This window comes from Aspergillus welwitschiae (genome assembly GCF_003344945.1).
Source record: "Aspergillus welwitschiae strain CBS 139.54b unplaced genomic scaffold BDQ94scaffold_46, whole genome shotgun sequence".
Taxonomy (NCBI): domain Eukaryota; kingdom Fungi; phylum Ascomycota; class Eurotiomycetes; order Eurotiales; family Aspergillaceae; genus Aspergillus; species Aspergillus welwitschiae.
In genome coordinates, this window is record NW_020798740.1 from 107,448 (window position 1) to 130,397 (window position 22,950).

At 52.0% G+C, this 22,950-nt stretch overlaps 8 protein-coding genes across 8 annotated transcripts; 2 read left to right on the plus strand and 6 right to left on the minus strand.

The window, feature by feature from the left end:
- Positions 1-2,045: 2,045 nt before the first annotated feature.
- BDQ94DRAFT_152176 (uncharacterized protein) lies at positions 2,046-3,901 on the minus strand (the record flags this gene model as incomplete). Its single annotated transcript, XM_026767914.1, has 1 exon — positions 2,046-3,901. A coding segment is annotated over exon 1 (371 nt), but the record flags the coding sequence as incomplete, so codon positions are not given.
- A 41-nt stretch (positions 3,902-3,942) lies between these two features.
- BDQ94DRAFT_152189 (epoxide hydrolase family protein) lies at positions 3,943-5,908 on the minus strand. The gene is made up of 7 exons (XM_026767915.1): positions 5,472-5,908; positions 5,292-5,425; positions 4,960-5,241; positions 4,718-4,904; positions 4,552-4,672; positions 4,342-4,497; positions 3,943-4,294 (listed from the first exon to the last, which is right to left on the minus strand). Exons 1-7 carry the CDS (start codon positions 5,687-5,689, stop codon positions 4,205-4,207), a joined length of 1,188 nt encoding a protein of 395 aa, XP_026621364.1. The 5' UTR covers positions 5,690-5,908; the 3' UTR covers positions 3,943-4,204.
- BDQ94DRAFT_152190 (putative aminotransferase) lies at positions 5,909-7,714 on the minus strand. Its single transcript, XM_026767916.1, has 7 exons — positions 7,554-7,714; positions 7,461-7,494; positions 7,287-7,416; positions 6,922-7,242; positions 6,797-6,874; positions 6,244-6,751; positions 5,909-6,197 (listed from the first exon to the last, which is right to left on the minus strand). Exons 1-7 carry the CDS (start codon positions 7,627-7,629, stop codon positions 6,142-6,144), a joined length of 1,203 nt encoding a protein of 400 aa, XP_026621365.1. The 5' UTR covers positions 7,630-7,714; the 3' UTR covers positions 5,909-6,141.
- Positions 7,715-8,013: 299 nt separating this feature from the next.
- Positions 8,014-10,202, plus strand: BDQ94DRAFT_162883 (nucleobase cation symporter-1 family protein; the record flags this gene model as incomplete). Its single annotated transcript, XM_026769625.1, has 4 exons — positions 8,014-8,244; positions 8,389-8,650; positions 8,699-9,333; positions 9,378-10,202. 4 exons carry the CDS (start codon positions 8,014-8,016, stop codon positions 10,200-10,202), a joined length of 1,953 nt encoding a protein of 650 aa, XP_026621366.1.
- Positions 10,203-10,331: 129 nt separating this feature from the next.
- Positions 10,332-11,494, minus strand: BDQ94DRAFT_174822 (IPI1/TEX10 family protein; the record flags this gene model as incomplete). Its single annotated transcript, XM_026772407.1, has 3 exons — positions 10,332-11,239; positions 11,307-11,379; positions 11,447-11,494. 3 exons carry the CDS (start codon positions 11,492-11,494, stop codon positions 10,332-10,334), a joined length of 1,029 nt encoding a protein of 342 aa, XP_026621367.1.
- Positions 11,495-12,216: 722 nt separating this feature from the next.
- BDQ94DRAFT_98754 (uncharacterized protein) lies at positions 12,217-12,672 on the minus strand. Its single transcript, XM_026776986.1, has one exon. It carries the CDS (start codon positions 12,579-12,581, stop codon positions 12,303-12,305), a length of 279 nt encoding a protein of 92 aa, XP_026621368.1. The 5' UTR covers positions 12,582-12,672; the 3' UTR covers positions 12,217-12,302.
- On the minus strand, positions 12,673-15,854 carry BDQ94DRAFT_98779 (nitrogen regulatory protein area N terminus-domain-containing protein). Its single transcript, XM_026776987.1, has 2 exons — positions 15,051-15,854; positions 12,673-14,957 (listed from the first exon to the last, which is right to left on the minus strand). Exons 1-2 carry the CDS (start codon positions 15,497-15,499, stop codon positions 12,764-12,766), a joined length of 2,643 nt encoding a protein of 880 aa, XP_026621369.1. The 5' UTR covers positions 15,500-15,854; the 3' UTR covers positions 12,673-12,763.
- A 1,716-nt stretch (positions 15,855-17,570) lies between these two features.
- Positions 17,571-21,927, plus strand: BDQ94DRAFT_152197 (uncharacterized protein). Its single transcript, XM_026767917.1, has one exon. The coding sequence runs from the start codon at positions 19,202-19,204 to the stop codon at positions 19,715-19,717; it is 516 nt and encodes a 171-aa protein (XP_026621370.1). The 5' UTR covers positions 17,571-19,201; the 3' UTR covers positions 19,718-21,927.
- Positions 21,928-22,950: the final 1,023 nt, after the last annotated feature.

Below are 22,950 nucleotides of genomic sequence, written 5' to 3' on the forward strand. Positions count from 1 at the left end.
CGTCTTTCACAAAGCGGGCGAAAAAGGGTGAGCGGAGAGGCAACGGGAAGAGCAGAAGAGCCAAACAGACAACTGAACAGGAACCGAGTACAAAGTAAGTGAAGCAAGACAACAAGGAAACTAGAATGACTCTACACTCTCAGTCACACTTCCTTTTCTAGTGAAAGAAAGAAAGAAGATGACAAGGGTGAAGGGGAGGAAGAGAAGAGGGGAGGGAGGATATCAGTGAGTGAAGGGCGAGAGAGGGAAGAGATGGCAAGTAAGAGTCAAGTCAAGTCCAGTCAGTCAATCAGCCCTGCTGGCAGAGGAGAGGGAGGAGGGCCCGGAGTAAGTAAAGTAGAAGGGGAAGGCAGACGATGATCGGAACCAGGACGGGAGCGGATGGAGTGGAGGAACGATGACTCTTCACGCCCGTCCGAGATAGGGACTGCCCACTACTGGACAACTTCTGGGGCCCGGGTTGGGCATGGAGGCTTTTCGGTTTGGTTTGGTTTTGGTTTTAGTTTTGATTTTGGTTCTGGCTCTCTGGCTCTGACTCTTGACTCTGGTTCCTTTCCACACCTGGTTTTCGCCTCTCAGCATTCCCATTATTCATGAGTATTCACCTTATAGCCCTGGAGGCAAAATTCCTACTCTCTCACTTATTTTCGCTTCCCACACCCATGGTCATCGGGAGTCTGCCGACCCTGAGCTTACACTTCAGCCTACTTCTCAAGATTTCGTATCCCATGTCAATTTTTCATGGTCCTACAAACAACACAGCGCCGGCACTTTTCTTGCGTTTCCTTTCTCACGTCGCATGACTAAGGTTCCAAATCCACCCCGATCCGATTCCAGTTATGGTCATTACCGAAGCCGTCCCAAAGGGTATCGATATAGAAATTGTCATTGTAGATAGATGATACGACGTCGCAGAGACCGATAACACTATTCGATCTCGTAGTCTGATAAGGGGGCTCGTCTTTTCCCTCCGCGCGACTATCGCACAGCCGACTTGGGTACTAGACTATCTGCGGTTTATCGCCTAGAGACAGCGCATTTAGGTGCTTATGACAGTGACAGTGGCTGTTGTCCTACATGGTTGTCAACCCTGGCTGTGAAAGAGATACATGATAGAGCAAAACCAGCACGGGCAGCTGCTTGACGTACGCAGCTGAAGTTGTACTGCAAGGCAGGCCCGCCCGTTCCATCTGCTAGGTATGGAGGTGTTGACGTCTGTATCATCCCAGAATAAGCATAATCCAATAGACGATGCGATGAAACCGGGCTGTCATGGATCTTAGTTAAGACAAAAAAAAAAAAAGAAAAAAAAAAAGGGATGTTATGTACGGAGGGATGTATGTAGGTTGGTCCATAAGCACCGGCCCCAAGTGTAACATAAAATGAACGATCCCTTCTCATTGGGAGGGAGAGGCCTGCCGCTTCCGTCAATGGCCCAGCGAAAATTGGTGGTGGTCAGCCAACCACCGCGGACGGATTTGCCAGCCACGCCACCACCGTCAGAAATGGGGGAGGGAAAAGGAAAAAAGCTCTGCTGAGGCAGTGACACGTACATACATGGCGAAAAAAGGACTCGGGGAGAATCTCTTCCTCCTGCCTTAAAATTTTGTCGTCGTCATATTGGGGCGTTTAGCTACTATTCTTGTTTTCTGCCCAGACTTGCTGGAAAGGGGAAGGAGTTCTAGATGGGGCTGCTGAAACTGAAATGAACAAACACAGCCTGCTGGCTATGCATCACAACTAAACTTGTCTCCTTTTCTTAACCCGTCTTTTCTTTTTGTTCATCTTACATGGTCGCTTGAGAGAGAGTCTGGCGTTTGTGAACATGACCTGATGCAGAGAGCACAAAAGTAACAGCGACCACGGGAGCGCTACTGTACCATATGCTGGAGTCAAAAAGAACAACTGGCTGTGGAACCGCCCCCGGTCGCAGTAAGATTAGGTAACCAGGGTGGTGAGTCCAGGCAGCAAAGATGCAAAGGAAGAAAAACGAACCAGTGACAATCAAGCAACCATCGACAAGCGCCGTCTACTAGTTCGCCTACTTTGGACTTAATACGACTTAGTAGTAGCCTCCGCCTTTACTCCGTAGATGATGCTATATCCAACCAATCCTCTCGTTTCGCGGCCCATTGTATGATCATGAACAAAGCTACTACGGTTTACCTTTCCGGGGTAGTCTAAGGCTACGGACTCCTGGCCTAACTAACCACATCACGGTATGGACTAACAAGTAAGTCGTATCCACCTCGAAGACCCAGCAAACGTCCAGGGTCATGTTCGGAACTGTTGTGCAAGGGTTCTGTGTCAGTGTAAGCTGGGTAGAAGTCATACAGCCTTAACGGAGCAGATATTTACGGGGTACATCTTTTCATTGTGAGACAGTACTTAGTGGGCGATGATAAGTGCACGGCTAAGCCGGTGAGTGCATAGAATTAAGCCTGGATACATAAGCACTACATAATCACATCACATGATTCCGTTGTTCTTCCACACCTGCCCCTTTGAGAAGGTCCAGGATAATCTCCCCCCCTATGCAAAATGGTTTAGAGTCATATGCAATAACTGACTAAAATAATGCACCCAGGGTTGGGTCACCAAGAACCCCAGGTTCAAACGGCGTCTGGCTTACAAAATAAGCTGGGTATCAACCTCAGTAGAGCAGTGGAACTCTAAGAATAGGCAGACGACGATTGGCTCAGACAGCAGAGGATGGCCATATGATAGTCTGAGTATCAATCATCAAAGGGCTGGCTGGACTGCCAGGTGTGACAAATCTCATGACCTTCCCTACCCGCAGAACCCGTACACTGAGTCATGGCGTGGGTGGCTGTGGGATAATCCGGCCACCCACGACGGAAGAAAGAGAAAAGAGCCCTTTTGCAGTCTCCAAAGTTCCAAAAAGGCCAGGCAAAGCCGAAGAGGGGTGGAGCCACACCGCCCAATGACGCGGGGTTGCCAGGCTGCCCGGTGAGTTTTTGTTGCCCACTTTGGCTTTGCTGGTTGGCCCGGCAGTCGCTGGGAGTCCCACTCTCCCGATTGATCCCGACTCGGGCTTGGTGGTTTGGTTGGAGAAGCATCCATCTGGCAGTCAGAATTACAACAACCATCTGTTCTATCTAGATAGTAATTAGATAGTTAGATGGTCAGAAGTGAGGAGTCACGGTTAGACAAGTCTCGACCGGACGGTGTCATCTGTTTAGGCTCAGACGGCATGTACGAGAGTTTAGCTCTGCCAAAAGCCTTGTCCGGCCATGTTTCAGGCTTTGGCGACAGCAGGAAAATATATTCTGTCAAACGGGTGCGAAGTTAATATCACCATCCCGGTCAGAACTGTAATACTATGATAGTGAGATGCTATATTACTAGTACTAGTATGCTATCTGTAGCCTTGCAATAAGTACGCCAACCGATAAACCTTAGCAGAGGAAAAAACACTATCTGCAAACCAAGTCAAAAGTTCAAACAACTTGGCAGCCCGTCACAGAAAGTACCGCTACGCACGGAGTGTTTTTATACGGACCAACCGAAAGACTAAACTGGCAGCCCGCGACAACTACAACGAATCAGCGCAGACAACTTCTCTCCGGATCCCGCAGGATAGCAAATCCTTTTCGTAGAACTGTCTAAGGCTACGGATGAGGCAGCAAACAGCTCCGCCGTCTAGAACGGGATGGAAAGAACCTTACTGGCAACCCCTCTTTGGGGAACTCGCATGAAGGATGCAGGCTAATGCCGGCCCATGCGGGCGACAGGAGGTACTCCCCTTAAACGAGGTACCACGGGCCAGGATGCTGGATGAATGACTGGGTGCTTAGGTATCTTGTCCTGAGGGGTGGTGCTTTGAGCGAAGGATGAGGTCACACGATGTGAAAGGGAAAAAAAAAGGCAAGGGAGGGTCGGAGATATGCCAGCCATCACGGGATTGCACAAACTCTGTATGAAAAGTACCGACAAAGCCACGAGGATCGACTCATCATGACTTTCGGTGGGAGAGGGGTCCAATCCAGTTGCAGTGAAAACTCAGCTAACAATATGCCGTAGACACGCTAGATGACTGTCCATTCAGATGGGGAGCTCTATTATGAGCGATATATACAACTACATCCGAGACAAGCTTTAGTGTCTGATTCGCATATCGCTATTGGACTGATGCAGCCTTCCGAGCATGCTATAGACGACCCACGGTAATCGTGGCACCATCTCATTTTCTACCAGGCCATACTTGTTCACAGAACGCCGTCAAATCATCAAGGTAATCCTGGGGCCTTTCCAGCGCTGCAAAATGTCCTCCCTGTGGGGTGTCAGCAGATGCCGCCAACAGGACTTGGTAAAGCATACCTTCTCATGAGCCTGCCAGAACACCAGGTTTCCTGTTGTCTCAACCCAAGCGCGTGGGGTGGGTACAAGCTCCATCGGATAATATGAAAAGCCAAACGGCTTGCGAATGTACCATCGGGGGTCTTCGGCATGTCTCAGCTTGGGCGGCGGGAAGTTCTGGGATCAAGGTGAGTACGGGTACGAGAGCAGGTTGAGGTAGAATCGACATACCTCCCGATAGTGGTAGATAGACCGGGGGAATGTCTCAGTAAACCAGTACAAAGTCACCGATTCTAGGATAGTCTCTAAGGGAATGGTTTCACCAGCCCAATCGAGGAACTTCTCTCCGATCCTGCATTTCGTCAGTCGATGAATGGATGTTGTGTGAAGTACATACCAGGAGAGCAGAGCGACCGGACTTGTGGATAGCGCATTGCCAATAGTGCTGGGTCGAGTACCATGCTCGACAGCATAACCACTGCCAAAGGTAGCAAACCACTGTGCACGAGCCAGCGCGCGTTTGTCTTCCTCAGTAATAGCCGTGTCTGGTATGTTCGATGGCTTGCCCATATAGCAGGCATTCACTGATATATAATTAGATGACTTCTGCAATAGTATCAATACAATCAGCATGCTTACAATGCACAGCTTTGCAAGCATCATGATCAACTGCAAGTATGCGACCGATCTTTGACCCAATATCTCCGCCTTGTGCCACATAGCCATCCTCGAAACCGAGATTGAGCATCACCTTGTTGATGACGCGGGCTGTATCCTCGCCATTGAAGTTGACATCCAGCGGAGGACCGGACGAGAACGTATATCCCGGAAGTGACGGGACCACTATATGGTATGGCAAGGTTTCAGGGCTATATTTGTCCCGGATTGAAGTCAGAACGGGGAGAAACTCGAGAAAACTGCCTGTTCTGTATCAGTTGACTGGCTAGATAGAAAGGTCAAGGTGAGCTTGCCTGGCCAGCCATGGAGGAGAACGATAGGGATTGCATCCTTCTTCTCAGAAAACAACGCCACAAAATGAATGGTCAGGCCCTCGATATCATAGGTAAACTGAGGGAAGCTGTTGATGCGGCTTTCCGCTGGGCGCCTATATTGTTTAGCTTTGCTGAGATCAGCCGATTATTTGATCTTACCAGTCAAAGCTCTTCCAAGCTTCCTTTGCATTGGCAAGCCATTCATTGGTTATGCCATATCTACGATCCTGCTGAAGGCCTTCGTATGTAGGAGGCGCGAGCTTCGACAGCTTGACCAATAGCTGTAGCTCCTCGATTTGCTCGTCTGAAATATGAACTTGAAAGGGGGATGGGATGACGGTCGCACCCGAGGGGATGTTGCTGTAAGCGAGTGTCATCGTGATATCAGTTGAAGCTATCAGACAGCGGATGTTGGGCAAAAGATGAATCTACGAAGTGTTGTGAAGCAACAAGTGGGGTTACCTGCTTTTACATCACATGGTTTAGCTGGACTGAAATAGCTAGAATGCTTTTATCATCATGTCAGCAAATGTTTCGGTGTACCCAATAAGTTAGCATGCAACACCATGGATTCAACCAGGACCGTCACTAATTACAGCATAAAAGGTTAGTGATTCAATGTGAAGTACCGTGCCTGCTTGCGAGAGCCAAGAGATTGATGAGCATCTCGTAATAGGACTTGAAATTTACAAGGCAGCAATTCCATTGTTCTGCATGCCTGTTGCCTATTGCCTGCTAAATTTATACACGGAAATGATGTGGGGAGGAAATCCATCTTAATGGACTGTCAGAATGGCCCCTTCTGTTATCAAGGATCCACCAAATAATTCTAGATCGCTGTAATGACCTCCCGCAGCAGCTCAACAAGTGAGGTGATTTCTTGCTCTATCTGACATTAGTACTCAATTGTTAAAGGTAGATATAAACTGACCAGTATTGTAATGTAGCATGCTGATCCGCACAACTCCATCCTCAACGTCGTCCAAGCCTATGATGTCCTTGAGCAAGCGATGACTGTACATATGTCCGCTGCGAAAGCCGAAAGGGCTTCTTTTCTCCACTTCTTCAACTAGCGCTTGGCTCTTGATGCCCTTTACGGTGAAGCTAATCACCGGAACTCGCAGATCTTTGTTCTCCGAAGGCTCGCCATGGATGGTTACACGGTCATTGCTTCTCAGAAAGTCCAGGAGAATCTTCTGCAGCTTCTCTTCGTACGTGGCAATTTCGTCCCATGTGGCGGAGAAATCCGACCCGAAGTATTCCAGGACACGTGGAATGCTTTGTGTCAGCTCATAGTTGGCGGAAGCCAGGTTCAGCTTTAGGTCGAGGGTTTCTGTGGATTTGAAGTAGTGACACAAAGGATTTATCTGGTCGTGGATACGCGACGCGGCATACAGCTGAGCTATGTGAGGACCGTATACTTTGTACCACGAAAATGCCTGTCGCCATTAGATACTGCTTGCCTACACCAGGGGTTTACTTACGTAGAAGTCGACATCGAGGTCCTTAACGTCGACCTGGCGGTGGGGAGCAAGCGCAACCCCGTCAACGCAAAGAAGTGCCTAACTTGTATGAGAGATTGACTGGATATGATGCAAGGATGTCATACCCTAGGAGCCTGATGCACGACCTTGGCAATTTCCTTTACATCTGTGATGGTTCCTGTGATGTTGGAAGCATGCGGACAGGCGACAAGCCTGGTCTTCTCCGACATCAGCTGCTTCAACTCACTAGGATCGCAAACGGGATTGAGGGGGTCTGTAGCTCCCCACCACTTGACAGTGAGCCCCAAACGACGTGCAATCCTATCCCACGGGGCAGAATTGGCCTCATGGTTCAGCTTTGATACAATCAGCTCGTCTCCTGGCTGGAAGTCCAGAGCCGTGGAGAGGTTGTGCAGGAGCTGCGTTGTTGAGACACCCAGACAGATCTGCATGAATTAGCACTGCATACTGATGAGTATATTAGCCATACCTCCTCGGGCTTCGCGTTAATAAAGTTCGCCGCTGCTTCGTATCCGTGATCGTAAGCTGCAGTTGACAGTTTGGAAGTATTATAGGTTGCGCCCAGTTGAACGTTGGTCTTTGAGAGATATGATACCACACTGCACTTGGTTAGAGAAATCCGCTAACAGATTTGGGAGCTTACGATTCAATCACTGTGTCCAATACCTGGCTGCCTCCTATATGCCGTTGGTATCAATTCTCCCGCTTTCGATAATGGGGTAGGGTGTAGACCGACCTGCATTGTCCAGGAAAATCTGCTCCTGGTTCAAGGCGGGGAAGCGAGTACGAGCCTGCGAAATATTGAAAGACATGTTGAGTGGTACTGTTGGTTAGGAGATGCAATCTGAGAGCCAAATGTGGTGTTGTATGGGATGAACCGAGACGCATCGTGGCAGCCTGAAGAGGAGGGCAGCGAGAGGGGTAAGCTGCCATCTCCGCTCGCCCCATCTTAGCTTTATCGCAACTTCGGGCGAGTCCGAGTATCTACTAAGTTCGCAACATCGGATCTAGTAAGTCGGTCAATCTCTAGACTATTGTTTATTCCTTGTCGCCTTCGGACAGATTCGAATTCTAGACCGCAGCACTCTTGGAGACGGAGATTCTGTGATCAACACAAGCTGCACCATCCACATCCAATATGGAGCAGAATATGGACAAGCTCTCCGACAGGCAAACCAAAAGCCTGATGATTCATTATGGCTAATAAAAACGTGCCTGATAGCTCTGTTTGCATACCGCAGCGAGCCAATCTGACATTTCATGCACGCTTGAACCACGGTTCGATCGCAGAAGCTGTCGGATTGAGCCAGTGCTTGACGTCAGATTGGAGGCCTCATACTTTGCGCGATACTATAACCACTTATCTGGCGCAAATGGCATCCCCTGGAGCACCCCGCTATCCGACGCTTATCGAAGCTGGGCAGATAGTCTGTTCGGCGACACATCCAATTATAGGGTGGTAGCTATCGCCAGCAGGGATGCTTATCATGCATCGGCTTATCTGGCTGGAACAGATGGGCTGCAGATCGTGATTGTCGGGCTGCAGCTTTCTTTCTCTAGCATTTAGACAGCGCAGCTTGTGCGACCGCTCCCTTACATTCGATCTACCATATTGCTTTTTCGCTCCCGCACTCCTATCGGATGACTTCAACCTCATCGACTCCATCTACCGCATCCCGGCGGCAACACATCTGATCATGAAGTTCAAACGGCCTCATCTTCGAGTGCCGCAGTCGCGCTCTGCTTTTGCGGATGGAAGCGCTCGCTGGACAAATCTCGATCTCGATCCGGTTCCTCTCCATCGTCGACAATGGGGACCGCTCAGCTTCATCTGTACGACCCCTTTTTTTTGTTACTCTTGCTATGCTAATGGATGTACAGCGTATTGGATTTCCGATGCCTTTAATGCAGCTACATGGCAGTTTGCTAGCAGTATAATTGCAGTCGGACTTAGCTGGCGCGAATCCCTCATAATCGTCGCTATTTCGTTCTTCATCATGTCTTTCGTCATTGCGGGCAACGGCGCTGTCGGCGCGATCTATCACATTCCGTTCCCGGTGATCTCACGGGCTAGCTGGGGATTCTGGGGATCATACGTTGCCATCGTCTCTCGAGTCATTTTGGCGCTGTTCTGGTTCGCAATTCAGAACGTCAACGGCGGAAACGCCGTGCGTGCCATGATCGGGGCCATCTGGCCCAGCTTCTTGAGGGTGAAGAACGAGATCCCTGAGGATCAGGGCATTACAACAAATGGCATGGTCGGATACTTTATCTTCTGGCTGTTTCAACTGCCGTTTCTCTGCATCCACCCGAACAAAGTGCGGTGGCTGTTCGTGGTGAAGTCTGTGCTTGTGCCGATCGCGTGGATTGCGATTCTGATCTGGGCCTTTGTGGCAGAGGGAGGAGGTAAAATGTTCGAGCAGAAAGCGACAGTCTCGGGATCACAGTACAGTTGGGTGTTCCTGGCGAGTATGACATCGGTTCTGGGGAACTATGCCACCCTCAGTGTCAACCAGGTATGTAGGCTAATGGAAGGCGATGCAATGACTAACAATCGTAGTCCGACTTTTCTCGATACTCGCGTGTTACGGCAAAGTGGCAGCTCCTATACGTCCCTATGCTGCCTATCGTGTTTACATTTATCTCGTTCATCGGCATTGCCGCCTCCTCAGCCGGCTACGCCAGATATGGTGGATCAATTCCATGGGATCCGATCGAACTAATCAGCCACTGGTCCAGCCGGGCATGTCGGTTTTTCGCCGCATTTTCATTCGCCCTGGCTTCTCTGGGTGTCAACATATCCGCCAATTCGATATCAGCAGCAAACGATCTGATGGCCCTGTTTCCGGGACATGTCAATCTGCGCCGAGGCCAGATCATCTGCGGCATTTTGTCTTGGGCACTGGTGCCATGGAAGATTCTTGAGTCCGCGGACAGCTTTCTGAACTTCATGTCTGCGTATGCCATCTTCCTGGGACCGATTGCAGCAATCATGCTGTGGGACTTCTGGCTGTTGAAGCACGGAAAGTACGACACCCTGGCTCTGTACCAGCCGAACAACCCGGTGTATCGATACTCGAAATGGGGAGTGAATTGGCGCGCCATTGTGGCATTCATTGTCGGCGTGGTGCCGAGTCTGCCAGGGCTGATCAACTCGGTCAACAGCAGTATCTCGGTAGGAGTGGGGCTCCACCCGTACCAGTTCGGATGGCTGCTGGGGTTCGTAGGGACCAGCGTGGTGTATGTAGGGTTATCGTGGTTGTTTCCTGCCCGGCATGCCATCATTGAGAGGGCTGTGATGGCAGAAGAGATCTACGACGGACGGGAAGTTGACGCAGGATCCGAAGAACAGTTGGACAATATGCAAGAGAAGGCCAAAGTATAATACGTTTGATGTATACAGCCAGCAAGCAAATATCACTAAATCTAGAACAATGCACCCCATAGCACACATTTTAAAACCAAACCAAAAACGCCAGTATCAGCACAACACAACACAACTGAAGACATCCAATTAACCCTCCCAATCCACCCCCCTGGCCTCCTTCAACACCTTACTCACAGCTGACGACGCCCGTCCAACCTCCCCGCCATCCTGCCTCGCACTCTCCAACCCGCGCTCAACAGGAACCAAAAACCGTCCCTTAAACACACGAAACCTCTCCTCCCTCGTCTCATACATCTCCCCTTCCTCATCCCTCGGCGCCCCAAACAAATTCAAATACACATACGGCTGCGCCGACTTGGGCACCATATGCACCTCCGTCTGCACAATCGGGAACCCAACACCAGTCCCACTCCCACTACCCTCATCCACCTCCATCTCATCATCCTCCTCCCCAATCCCAGCCTCCAAAAACTCCGCCAACACCCCCAAAACCTTCACCATGGGCTTCCCCTTCGCACCGGCCTTCCCAAACGCCGCGCGATTACTCGACCACTTGGAGCTCTCCTCGGTATGCCAACCCAGCACGGAGAGAAAGCAATTCAGGGTCTTGATCCAGCCGCCGGCGCACGAGACCACAGCCTCGCCGGCGATCTCGACCAGCCACGAGAGGACATCCACGGCGGTGACGCGGATGTCGGCGGCCAGGTGGGTCATGCCGGCGCGCACGTAGGGCATTAGGCTGGCGACGTGGTCTTCGACGTCGGCTGGGGGCAGGGTGCGGAGGAGCTTGAGGAGCTGGGTGCGCACGGTTGTGCTGGCGTCGAGGATTAGGGGGGAGAGGGTGGGGAGGAGGGTGCTTACGGGGATGGGGAGGGGTTGGGTGGTGGGGGCGGAGGTGAGATGGGTGGTTAGATGCGCGAGGGAGTCTCGACGCTGGGTGTCGGATTTGGAGTTGAGGAGAGAGACGTGGTGGGTGAATTGGTGGGTGGTGCTGGGGGCGTGCAGGGTTAGGGATTGTTGGGTTAGGGTTATACCTGGTTTTTTTCTCTTATGTTAACCACGGAGTGTGGTGTGTGGTGGGGATTCTTGGGGGTTGTTTACTCTTGGATTTGAAGCTCGTGTCGGTGAAATTGTCGGGTTTGGCTTTGGCTTTGCCGACTTTGAGCTTGGGTTTCTGGTCGTGCAAGTTAGTTATGTTGGGTCTGGCGGTGGTGGTGGTGGGTATGGGATGGGTGGGGTACCTGGAAGTCCTTCTGCTTCTCCTTCTTCTTTTTGGAGCTGGAGCCCATGGTTTGAGTGTGTAGTTTATGATTATATGGGTATTAAGGGAGTATATGTTGTATATGGTGTGATTGTGGCGTGTATGGTGGTTGATGTTGTTGTATGAAAGCGATGGAATTTTTATATGGTCACGTGTGTCATGTGATGCAACTGATGTTATTGGTCAATGCGTTCTATACGGTTAACTTGCAACTAGAATATTAACGAGTCTATCAGGATATTCTATAATATTTTAGTGCTAATCAGCATCTGTGCGGATACTCAAAGTAAAGCATACTGTTGATCAAGATCTACTCCATATCTCTTACTCTGCACATTATCATGTGGTACGCCTGATCCTCGACTTGCACCTTTTAGACCAGTAAACACCAACACAACACAACACAGTCTACATCACGTTATCCTCCTATTCTACATCATAACCACCATTCTAAACTATCCACAACATCACCACCATCCTAAACTATCCACGCCATCACTAATGCATTCTGTACTCCGTCTCCGCCACATTGACACCAACCATCCCTCCCCGAACCCTTCCCCCAATTCTACTATCTCACCCCATATACATCAAGACCACCACCATGAATACAACAGTTATCTTCCCCCCACAACCACCCCCCTACACCCAATATTCTGGACCACATTCCACCGTTGGGATTGGTCTCCATTTTATAGGGGTTGTGCAGGCGATACGGTTCTGGTTCGAGTAACTACATAATCGGAGGAATGAAAAAAGACATGTCGTTCAAATTGAACCCACCCTTAGACTACCTAACTATTCATCATCACAATCAATCACAATCACAATCACAATCAAGCGGAAAGCAAAGATAAAATCAGAAAAGAATAAATCACTCTAAACAAGGAGATGCGCACTTCTGCCCGGTCCGAGTTCTGAACAAACAAACATAACAGAATCACAAAATCATCACAAGTAGAAAAGCAGCAGCAGCAACAGCAGCAACAACAGAATGGACCGGACAGACGCGATTGTATCAAGCAAAAACACACAATAAAATCCTCCCGCTCGTCCATCCCCTTCATTAGACATGTACTAAGCATCCTAAGCATCCCCAAGAACCGAAATCGCATCACTCATTAGACCTGCCGCCAGCCAGCGCAGACCATTACCCTTGCATATTACCAACTCCTGCTCGTCTAGCGAGAACTCCTTGCTGCGCGGTCATGTCTATCGTGGAACATCAGAAACAAGAAAAGATTCATCCCGTGAAACTTGTCCGCAGAGAACTTTTACAGACTCATCTGCACAAAGTTTACAGACTCATAGTCAGCCATTCCCACTCTTGGCTGGCTCCTTGCCCGCCTGCAATGCTGTGGTTGGCCGGATTGGCTGCCGCCGGGGGCATTGCCGGCGCCAGAGGCACCACCTTGGACCGTCCTCCGCTCGCCGTGCTCGATTTGCTGGCTTCGTCGCCGCCTGCCTCCGCGTCCGTGGCCTTTTCCAGCCGACGCTGACGCTTCGGCGCCATCTGCACGGACGAGGTTCCCCGACTCTGTCCTGGAGAGCTCGTGGTCGGGTTCGCCTTTGGAGGCGCCGCCGCGATGGGGACCACGCCTGCGGCTCTGCCCGACGAACTGCCACCCGGCACCGCGGGCGGCGACTCCGACGACGTCGCACCACTCTGCGCCCGGCTCGACGTCGGCGTGGTGACCGTCGTCTGCTGCACCGAGTTCTTGCGTGCCGACTTCTTCGACGCGCGCGAAGTGCCCACCGCCAGGCTGTTGGCGCTGCTGCGGTTGCGCTTCTTGATCACGTCCGTCTTGAGCGACAGTGGCCGCACCACCCCGTGCAGCTTCAGGAACAGCCCGCAGGCGTTACACAGCGGCTGGCCCTCAGGATTACGCCGCCACAACGGGGTGGTCTGCGTGAAGCAGTTGGTACATGTGGTCGGGCCACTGCTCTGCTCACCGTTCTTCGAGCCACCCGGACTGGCCGGCCGAGATGGCACGGCACTGCTCAAGCCCGACTCTGGCGGTGTGTTGGGTGACGTGTGTGAAGTGTTGGCGTTCATGCTCTGCCGCAGCAGCTGTGCCGTATTAGGCGTCGACGTCGTACGCGCAATCTTCTGCCGCCGGGGATCTTGCTCGCGGTTGCGCACCTCGCTGACCGAGGCGGCCGATCCATGCGTGCGTCCCAAACTGCCGCTTTGAGCCCACTCGCTGGGGGTGTCCATCATGTCGGCGGACCCGATCGTCACATGCTTACGGTGCTGTGCAGTGAATCCTGGCAGCGAGTGGAAGGACCCAGGGAACTGAGCATCCCACTGCATGCCACCGTTCATATCCGCACCATCATCCAGATCGCCAGGCATCGTCAATCCCGCACGGTCGGAGAACTGGTTACCGTCGTCGTCCTCATTATCCGAATCAGCGCCAAAGCTGAACATGGCCGCATGAGAAGCCCCGGTCGAGAAATCGTTGGGGTTGAGCACCTGGGTGGGATCAACGTGCTGGGGCTGAGGGATGGGATAGCCCGGCGAGTGCATCGACGACGAATGGTTGCCGGTGTGGTGCGACTGATCTTGGTTCTGGTTGAACATATATCGCGGCTGCAGCGAAGCAGACAGGTTCGACGTGCGGTGCGAGACGTAGTTGGGAACCCGGCGCTGCGTGCGCGCATCCACCGACGGCATATCGAAGAACATCGAATGCTCACCGTCATACGCGGGCTGCGGCGTCGACGCTGTCGACTGGTATCCCGACGGCGGCGGGGAGAAGAAATCGGTCGAGTTGAGGGACGAGGCCACCGGCGTGTGCGCATACAGGTTGGCAAAGGGGTTGCCTGACGTCATGGGGGACTCAGTGGGAGAGAAAGTAAACTGGGTCTGGTAGGGACCGGCGGAAGTAAGGATCGGATCTTCACCCAGGCCGTAGGTATCCAGACCAAACGGCATGCCCGGCGAAGTGTGGTTGTGGTGGGACGAAGAATGGTTATTATGATGCAACGCAAAGGCCGACGACGCATCCAGGGCGTAGTCAGGCACACCGCCCGACAAGTCCGGATCCTGAGCCAACATGGCGTTCGACACGGGCGGCACCTGGGGCGACGCCTCGGCCGGGCGTTTCCGGGTGGGCACCTGGAGGTTGAAGAACTGGCGGTCGTCGATGCTCGTCTTGCGCACCCGACGGGGCACGTAGCCAAACTCACTGTTCTTTCGCTGGTCCTGGGGTGGGTGGGGGAACGATGCGGGCACGGGTGTGGACTCAGCCACCTGGTCCTTGCGGGACTTGATCGGGATGGCTGCCGACGTCGCCTCGCCTTTCGTGAGTTGAGGAGATGGGTGATCGGACGGAGATTCGAAGGGAACAATGAAATCGTCGAGGTTCATAGGATCAGAGGTCAGGTCGGTGGAGAGAGACGGATTTGCCGCGGTCGGCTCGCGATCAGTGAGACGTAGTTGAGCAATGCCACTGGGGCCGGAAACGCTGTTTCTAGCGGAGGCACTACTATTGACGCACGAGGTTCGATCAGCATTCCATCGAGCGACGGCAGGGGGTGAGGGAGAGGAACAGAGAGGGTTGACGAGGCACTCCACCTACCGAGATTGCTGAGCACGTTCCCGTTCCTTGCGTTTCAAGCTCATTGCCATCATCCGCCACGTCAGGTTCTCCATGCGCTCTTGGTTGGGTAACTGAGCCTTGGTCCTAGAGTACAGCTTCCATATCTGGGTCGCTAAAGGGTCCTTTCGCTGCATCTCATCGGGCCCATCAAACCCGGCTCGAGGCGTACCGACCTTCCATTCCGGAAAAAGGGAATCGTGAAGCAGACTGTCGGGAGCATTCGAGGAATCGGCGGGGCTGATTGGGGAGCCAAAGGAGAAATCGTCGGAGAGTTGAGAGGAAGTCGGAGGGAAGTGGAGGGGGTTGTTGGAGGTGGTGGTGGAGGAGCGGCGGTCGGCGTCGGCGGAATCCTGGAGAGAAGCAAAGGCCGCGGGTTGTGTCGGTCGCACACCACCACTGCCTCCTCCCCCCAGGGTCAACCCGGACATGGTTGGTCTGATTGGAGGAAGCCCTCAAGGGGGCACACGAAATAGAAGGGCGGAGAAAAGAAAAAAGGTAACGGGCAGACAGAGAAAGAGTCGACCACCCCCCAAAAGAGAATAAATTAATTGAGGTGAAAAAAAAAGAAAAGAAATGCGATCAAAAAAAAAGGGAAAAGATAAGGGAGGTGCAGGACCAGAGATAGGCAGGGAGGGAGGGGAAAGACTGGGGAAAGGCGAAGGAGGACGAACGACCAGAGAGTCGACGGCGAAAGATAAGCGGCGAGGGAGGGAAGAAGAGGAGGCCGGATTAAAGGGCGGAAAAGGAAGAGCGAAGGAAAGCGAAGAGAGAGAAGAGAGTCCAGCACCAATTAAGGCCGCCGCGCTCGATTGGCCGGTGGTCGCAGCACGAGGAATTCCAGGCTACCCGCCGTAAACGACCAGATTCAGCCAAACCCTGGGCAATAATAATCTATCGGATATCTCCAAATAGATAGACGGACTGAGGGTCTGTCTGTCTGTGTTCTGTCTGTCTGTCTCGGAGGATCGCGGCGAGACAAGAGGGTGTGTGTATGTGGGAGGGGTTCGGTCCCCCAAAGTTTGGAGAGGGAAGAAGAAAAGAAAAGAAAAGAAAAATAGATAAATCCAAAAGAAACAATAAAAAGAATCGAAAATAAGTAAGTTGGCAGTAAGCGCAAAGTAGTGGTGGATGGTCGAAAGTCAAAACGAGGTGCAGTAGTAGCCAAGTAGTAGTGGTGGCAGCAGCAGCAGGACAACGGGAGCTAGGATCGGGAGCAGGTCAGTGGTGAGATCAACTAGTAGTAAGTAGCAAGTAGTAACAGCAGGAAATAATAATAATCATAAATCAGAATAATAATAATTATAATGATAATCCCTCCCCCCTCCTCGCAAGATGCAAGTGGCTTGCATGCACTGCATTCCCCCCGGCTTTTCCTTTTCCTTTTCCTTCTTTTCTTTTTCTTTTCCCCTTCCGTTTCTGCGGCGGGATCCGTCCGAGGGAATTGGAAATAAAAATAATAATAATACAATAGAAATCATAATAATAATAAAAAAAAGAGGTGTGCGAATGTATTCAGGGTGCGTACCTTTTAGAATCCCTGGCCTTGCAGCTATTCCGTCCACGAGCAATCTCGCGGCGGGTAATTCTTTCTGCTTGAATACCTGATTTCTTTTCTTGTTTTTCGTATGTTGGGTTAATTTTCCCCCTCTCATTCCCTTTTATGGAAACTCAATGGATCAGATGGTGTTCTATTCCTCCTAGATGTGACGTCGGAAGGGGAACAGAAGAAGTGGGCGGAGGCGAATCCAAAGGAATGGGTAAGCGAGGATTGAGGATGAGGATGCAGGATGATGATGCTGATGGCTGACCGGCGAGGGGGGGCTAGACCCTCCCGATGCACATGACGCGCTGGAAGGCTGATTTGCTGAGGGTGTATGGAAGAAATAAAAAAAAGAAAAAGGCAATGTAATATGCACTCAATAACGGTAAATCAAAAAGAAAAGTATAAAAAAAAAAATAGATAAAATGGGACAGATTCCAGCCGGGGGGAGATAAGAAATAGACTGGGGAGGGGGGCCCGAAGAAGAAATAAGAGGAGGAGAGGGAATAAGATGAGGGAGAGAGAGAGCGAGCGAGAGAGAGAGAGGAAGAGCCGTGGAGATGAATAATAATGCGATACCTAGTAGATGACGGAGCCGGAGAGTGGAAAGTGGACACCGGAAGTGGAGGAAAGGCTGCGAGTCTAATCCAGTCAAGGTCGGGCCTTAATTATTACAAGAAGGAGAGACAGTGTCAGTCCGTCCGTCAAGTCAAGTCAAGCACAGGAAAAAGAACAGGAACAAGAACAAGACTTTGCCCCTCTCTTTTTTTTTTTCTTTTCCTGTGAAGAAGTGGGGCAGGAATTGAATTGGAGAGAGAGAGAGAGAGAGAGAGATTGTCTGGAATCATGCGGTCTCTCACTGACTTTACTCACCTTCCTAGAAAGCTACTGCTTCTTTGAACCTCTTATAACCCAGCAATCAACCTCTCATTCAGTCCAGTCATTCATTCGAGAAACCAAATGCCGGTGGATGCTGTTGCCTCCATCCACGGGTGAGTTGGAGTTTCAGTGACCCAAGAACCAGTCACAATGCGCGAGGAACGTCCCTGCGCATCCACGCTGATTTGCCCGCCGGGATTCTGCCGGAATTTTTAGCTTCCCGCCGTAGCAGACTGGCGAATTTCGAGATGGGAAAAGGCAAATTCAAAAACAGATTCACGGCAACAACAACAATTCAATTCAAACTCGTGGCAGCAGTAACAAGTCTAAAGTGACAATGGTATACAGCATATATATACAATCCCCATTATGACCTCCAACCTCCTCCAACTCATTGCCCCTCCTTTTCCCCCTGCTGTCCGCTGGGAATCATTGTTTCTCCTACTATACTAAAGTACTTACTAGCTGGGTCTCTGCAGCTTGGTCCAATACCCTTGTATTACCGTGACGGCGGGCGTGGCCAGTGGCGCGGGTCGGGATGGGTTTTTGGCGTTTCTCGAAGCACTAAAGCTGCAGTAGCGCCGTCCGTTTAGATTAACCCATTCATGCTTCTTCCTCTCATACTTACTCTCGAGACTGCTTTCTCCTCCCTGATCATCCGTCTCGGAACGATGGTGTGTTTGTTGGTCTACCTGTCTGGCTGTCACGTCTCTTAACTGACACGCAGGACGGGTTGAGATCTTCACTACTACACAGGAGTAGGCTGTTTGTGCTCCTCCCCCCAAGACCCGAGACATACGCATCATGACTAGTAGACCGTCCACCCAGCAGAGGGATGCGACTAAAAAGATGGATGCAGCAGACCGATCCGGATCCTGATTCGGAGCCAGGAATTGGCCTGAATTCCCCCACCAATCAGCGCCCGCCAAGCGACCGTAAGGGCCGACCGTCGCTGGCTTGTCGCAGTCATGCCCAGCCTATAGTAAAACAATCCGAGCCCTGAAAACTCCGGCATACTCCTCGTAGTAGGAGAGTCTGCTGCTGTTGCTCCTGCTGCTGAATCTGATGTATACGAAATGTCCCAGGTATTCGGGCCAGCGAGCTCCGCGACCCTCCTCGGGAATTAGGTTTCCTGTGCCACTCATTTACCCCCCCGTAGCCCTCTTCCCAACCATCGATTCATCTCTGACCCATCGCATGCCAGTCTTTGGGCTCTATGCGATTTATTGATCAAATCAAGCACCACTCCAAGGACTGACGGGCCGGAATGGACTGGGATTAGGATCAGCCGATGCTTCGCTTGACCAAAAAGCTTACCCCCTATCGTCGGCCGAAATGCCATATAAAGCTGTTGTTATCGCTTGGGATAGTGGGATCTGAGCGCACGATAGTCGCTCCCCTAGTCACTACCTTAACCCTGACCTTGTTGGAATCAAATCTATTAAGCCTGGACTGTGCGCTTGCATGCATGATCCATCTTGGTCTGTCCCATCGGCCCGATGGTTTAATTGACCGTGTCCACTTGGACGCTCCTGCAGGACAGCATACCGTACACCCCTCTCTCTGGACCTCCCGACTGAGTAGCTGGCCCGCGACCGCTTCCACAACTTAAGCAACGGGTCAGGGCCTGCTCCGCTCATCGGACCCGTTCTCCGGACGTAGGAGGAACAAGGACGACAGGCCAGCCACCACGAGCGAGCGCATCGTCCCGATGTCCTCGACGCTGACACTAGCGGCGGGGCGGGACCTGTCCACCATCGGGCTGTCCGCCTGGCCCGGACGACCCCCGAGCCCTCGAGTGATCCAGTCCTCCCTCCATCGCGTAGATGGGGACACTCATGGGCCACCATCAGGCACATGGCCGGCCACCGACCATGCCTCTTACACGAGGCGGCCCAATTTAAGGTTGCTGTCCTCTTGCGGACACGGTGGACTTGAGCAGCCGTGTTGGCCAGCCCTCTGGAGGTTCCGGGGGCCAGCCAACGGCCAGCCCGCGGACAAAGCTTCGTCGGAACAGCTCTCCACCCTCATCTCGCAAAATGGAGAATTGGCCGCAGGCAGCAGAAGACAGTCGAGGGGGAAACCCGAAGCAGGTACGAGACTGACCCTCGTAAGTTGGCAACCCTCCTCGTCAGACTGCCTAGTCGTAGTCTACTACGGGATACTCACCGGAGCTGGCTTTCTTCCACCATACCCTATCTTACCCGATCCGCGTATGACCCGGTAATCCGCTGCGGTATTGACGGTTTGGTCAGATGCGTTTCAAGCGCGTAACAAGCATCGACTAAACCACCGCCTAGTAAGCATAGACAGTATGCCAGCAGGGCTAGCTACTGCTGCTAGCCTGCTACGAGTAATCCCTACAGCCTCATAGCTGCCTTCGTTCCACTCCCAGGTGCAGAGATATTAATCAGGGAGAAATCCACGATTCATCTTGATGCATGTGGATCCACCCATGGTTGCGGGGGCCCTTTGTCTCTCTGATTCAACCAGAGGATGAAGCTCTCCATCCCCTCCCCCAGTTGTGCCTGTCCGCTCGACATGCTTCCTCTGAGTTGGGCCAGATCACTCGTTGGCCAGAACTATCCGATCCTGCAGCTGCAGTGCATGATGATGCAGTAGTCGGTTCACAGCCTCGTCCTGGCGCGTCGTATTAACCGGCTTTAGCCCAGGGCCCTGGTCAACGGTAAGTATGACGGTAGTGCTCATCAGGCTCTTCTTCGGTATTCATCCCTATTTACTGCAACACTGGTGCGGGCGCTGCCCCAGCAAAAGCACGGTGCAAGAGGCGTTTCCCAGTACTATTGAAACCCCTGGCAGTGGCAAGTCATAATAAGCAGTTAATAATAACACGGCTGAAGATCCAAGCGTAGGAGATATTGCCAAGCCCGGACAAGGTTGTCCAGGGAAACCGTTAGCCATCATCGTTGGCCGGAAAAAGTGGGTGTCCTGCCTGCCGGATGGATCGTGTATTGAAAAAAAGGGCAAGCGAGCACAGGACAGTCGCTTGGCCACTGCATGCCTGCACAGGCAGTAGATAGTGACCACAGTAATCTGCCCCTTCTGTACGCGCCAGCATGAGTCGTTGATTGCTTCTGTACTGGTTCTCAAGCACGTTTCGGCCCCACGGGAGGAACAACCGCGAGGTCCACCGCACTAGTGCTCCATAATCACGGCCTCCCACGCTACCCACGATGTCCTGGAGATAACAGTCGCAGATAAGCAGATAAGCATGTAATGGGCCTTGGTCATCGCGGCCAATGGCTGCCCGTCAATCGGGTCAGTACGAAGCGATGAGGTACTCTTAGGATGCATGCCACGGTTGCCGCACCCAGTCGCCTACCTTCAAAAGGATGGCCGAGCTGGGGTAAGACCAACGAAAATATTTGGCCAACAAAAAGGACAAAGCTGAAGCAAAGTAAAGGTCAGCCAGCATGTGAAAGGGGAATATCAAGCGCAGCCAGTCATTGGTTTGAGGGGGGTACTTTGGGGCCGTGGCAAAAGCAATAGAGTTCGACGGGAATAGACAGGAGCCTTGGGAGGAAGGCAAAGCGGGCGAGTGGCGCCGTGCACGGATCCGGCTGACTCACCCGCCCGACCTTAACTCCGTTGGTCGGAAAATGCCCATCGATCGACAGTATCTCCAGCCTGTCTACCTCATGGTCCACGGACACGTCCAATAAGGCCCGTTCCAAGCCATTCCCATATTCTGTAATCATCGTCAATAGTGTCAATAATTTGCATCTCTAACATTCCTGAGTCGACGCCACGCAAACTTTGGATGGAGCGAGGTATGACTGCTCCCTTTTGGTCCGGATGCAGCGACCAACTTCCGGCGGGACGCTCGAACAGGAAACCGGTCTTATGAAGCACAGATGTGTGCCTGGGCTAACCAGCCCAAGTAAGTACACCGTCGCTAAGAGTGTCTGGGATGGCCGTACTTCGTAGTTTCCCTCTGATGTGCGGCAAATCGAGCATCCGGCCCACCTCAGTCAAACCTGTTCTAGGGCACCGCAACAATATGATGATTAAATTGTTAGTTTCAAGGGGCGAGCGAGAGAAAAAATTCGCTGGATAGCACCAGATGCATGGTCTCTTCGCATCATGCAATATCAAAATCAGGCAACGTCACCGACCGACTGCTACCTCGTGGTCGATAGTAGGGACGATCTGGGACGTCATCACTAGGCGGAACGTACCCGGAAGACATCCGGCCCATATTCCGTGTTGACTATTGGGGTAGTCTTCACCCCATACTCCAGCCTCGGCACTTTCGCAGTTTCGTCTCCTAGTCTGTCCCCAATCTGTGGAAGGTTCAGTAAGTCCTTCCTTTTTTGTCCAGAAGTGGATCGAAGCATCATGCGCCACTGTCAGGCAGCGTCAATCGGAAGACAGATAATAGTCATCAGGAATGCATCAGAGATGTCAATCATGAGCATAAAAGATTACATCTGATCAAAGTCGATAGCGAAAGCATCCATCTTCCGGCATCTTCCTCCCACTCCCCCACGCTAGGATCGGTTCGATTTTCTCGCGGCTGGCGCGGGCGTGCCGGAAATTCAGGCAATGCAATACAGCCTGAACCCCTGCAATTAGTTTTTCCCGCATCAAGAGTGCAGGAACTGTGGAAATAAGACGTGCCAGCATGTCCATGGGAGGGTTGTTGTATGCCGAGAGGGTTTGCCTGTTGAAGCCCGACTGGTATGGTCGAAAGAAACCTGCGAGTAGATCAGATGCGACCGTCAAAGGAGGGTCGGCTAGCAATGCAAGAAGGCAATGACTGCGTTATCGAAGAGTGTCTGCATGTTCCAGTAGCATGTCCCTAGTTGCGAGTAGGTGTGTACATATACAAGAGATGCTAGCATGAACCGATGGGTCGGGACGGGGAGGGCGTGGAGATAGTTTGGGGGAAGAATGGGGCACTAGAGTCAGCGTTAAAACTGGAGATTTATCCACAGTACACACACGGCTTCTCTCATATATCGATGGTTTGAGTGAAACGTGAGAAAATAAAAGACCTCAAACATGAGCCTCGTCTGCCGGGTACGACGAAAAGGGGGACGAAAATGCCAAAGGAATAAGAAGGAACTGAAAGGCCAGCAGTCACTGTCTGTGTCGACCACTTCGACTGCCAGTGTTTATATATGGTCCACACAGCTCCAGGGAAAGGCCTTCAGCGCCCAAAGGGGTTGACTGGCTTCTACTAACCGCATACAGCCCCCCACAGGAGCACGATAAGGCATCACAGGTGAATGGCGGTCAACTAGGCCCTCACTTTCCAGTCCCTGTCGCTGGGTGAAGAGATCAGAAGTCCCAACCCAATGGGAGCAGCACCGGATTTTGTACTGGACGAGCGCCCTCGGTCAAAACAGGGGCTCTCGCCGACCATCGGCCAGGAGTCGCGATAATCATATTGATAACTATGCATATTGTCGCCATCGAGACGCCCGGACAGCCTGG

Bases quoted from the DNA above. Each gene is read 5' to 3' on its own strand.
- BDQ94DRAFT_98779 (XM_026776987.1), bottom strand. From the start codon at position 15,499: ATGTCCGGGTTGACCCTGGGGGGAGGAGGCAGTGGTGGTGTGCGACCG. The intron at 14,958-15,050 runs GTAGGTGGAGTG...GTGCGTCAATAG, and splicing joins GAACGTGCTCAGCAATCTCG to TAGTGCCTCCGCTAGAAACA.
- BDQ94DRAFT_98754 (XM_026776986.1), bottom strand. From the start codon at position 12,581: ATGCGATTTCGGTTCTTGGGGATGCTTAGGATGCTTAGTACATGTCTA.
- BDQ94DRAFT_152190 (XM_026767916.1), bottom strand. From the start codon at position 7,629: ATGTCTTTCAATATTTCGCAGGCTCGTACTCGCTTCCCCGCCTTGAAC. The intron at 7,417-7,460 runs GTAAGCTCCCAA...AACCAAGTGCAG, and splicing joins TTGGACACAGTGATTGAATC to TGTGGTATCATATCTCTCAA. The intron at 7,243-7,286 runs GTATGGCTAATA...TAATTCATGCAG, and splicing joins TTAACGCGAAGCCCGAGGAG to ATCTGTCTGGGTGTCTCAAC.
- BDQ94DRAFT_152189 (XM_026767915.1), bottom strand. From the start codon at position 5,689: ATGACACTCGCTTACAGCAACATCCCCTCGGGTGCGACCGTCATCCCA. The intron at 5,426-5,471 runs GTAAGATCAAAT...TAAACAATATAG, and splicing joins GCTTGGAAGAGCTTTGACTG to GCGCCCAGCGGAAAGCCGCA. The intron at 4,295-4,341 runs GTATGCTTTACC...GACACCCCACAG, and splicing joins TCTGGCAGGCTCATGAGAAG to GGAGGACATTTTGCAGCGCT.
- BDQ94DRAFT_152197 (XM_026767917.1), top strand. From the start codon at position 19,202: ATGTCCTCGACGCTGACACTAGCGGCGGGGCGGGACCTGTCCACCATC.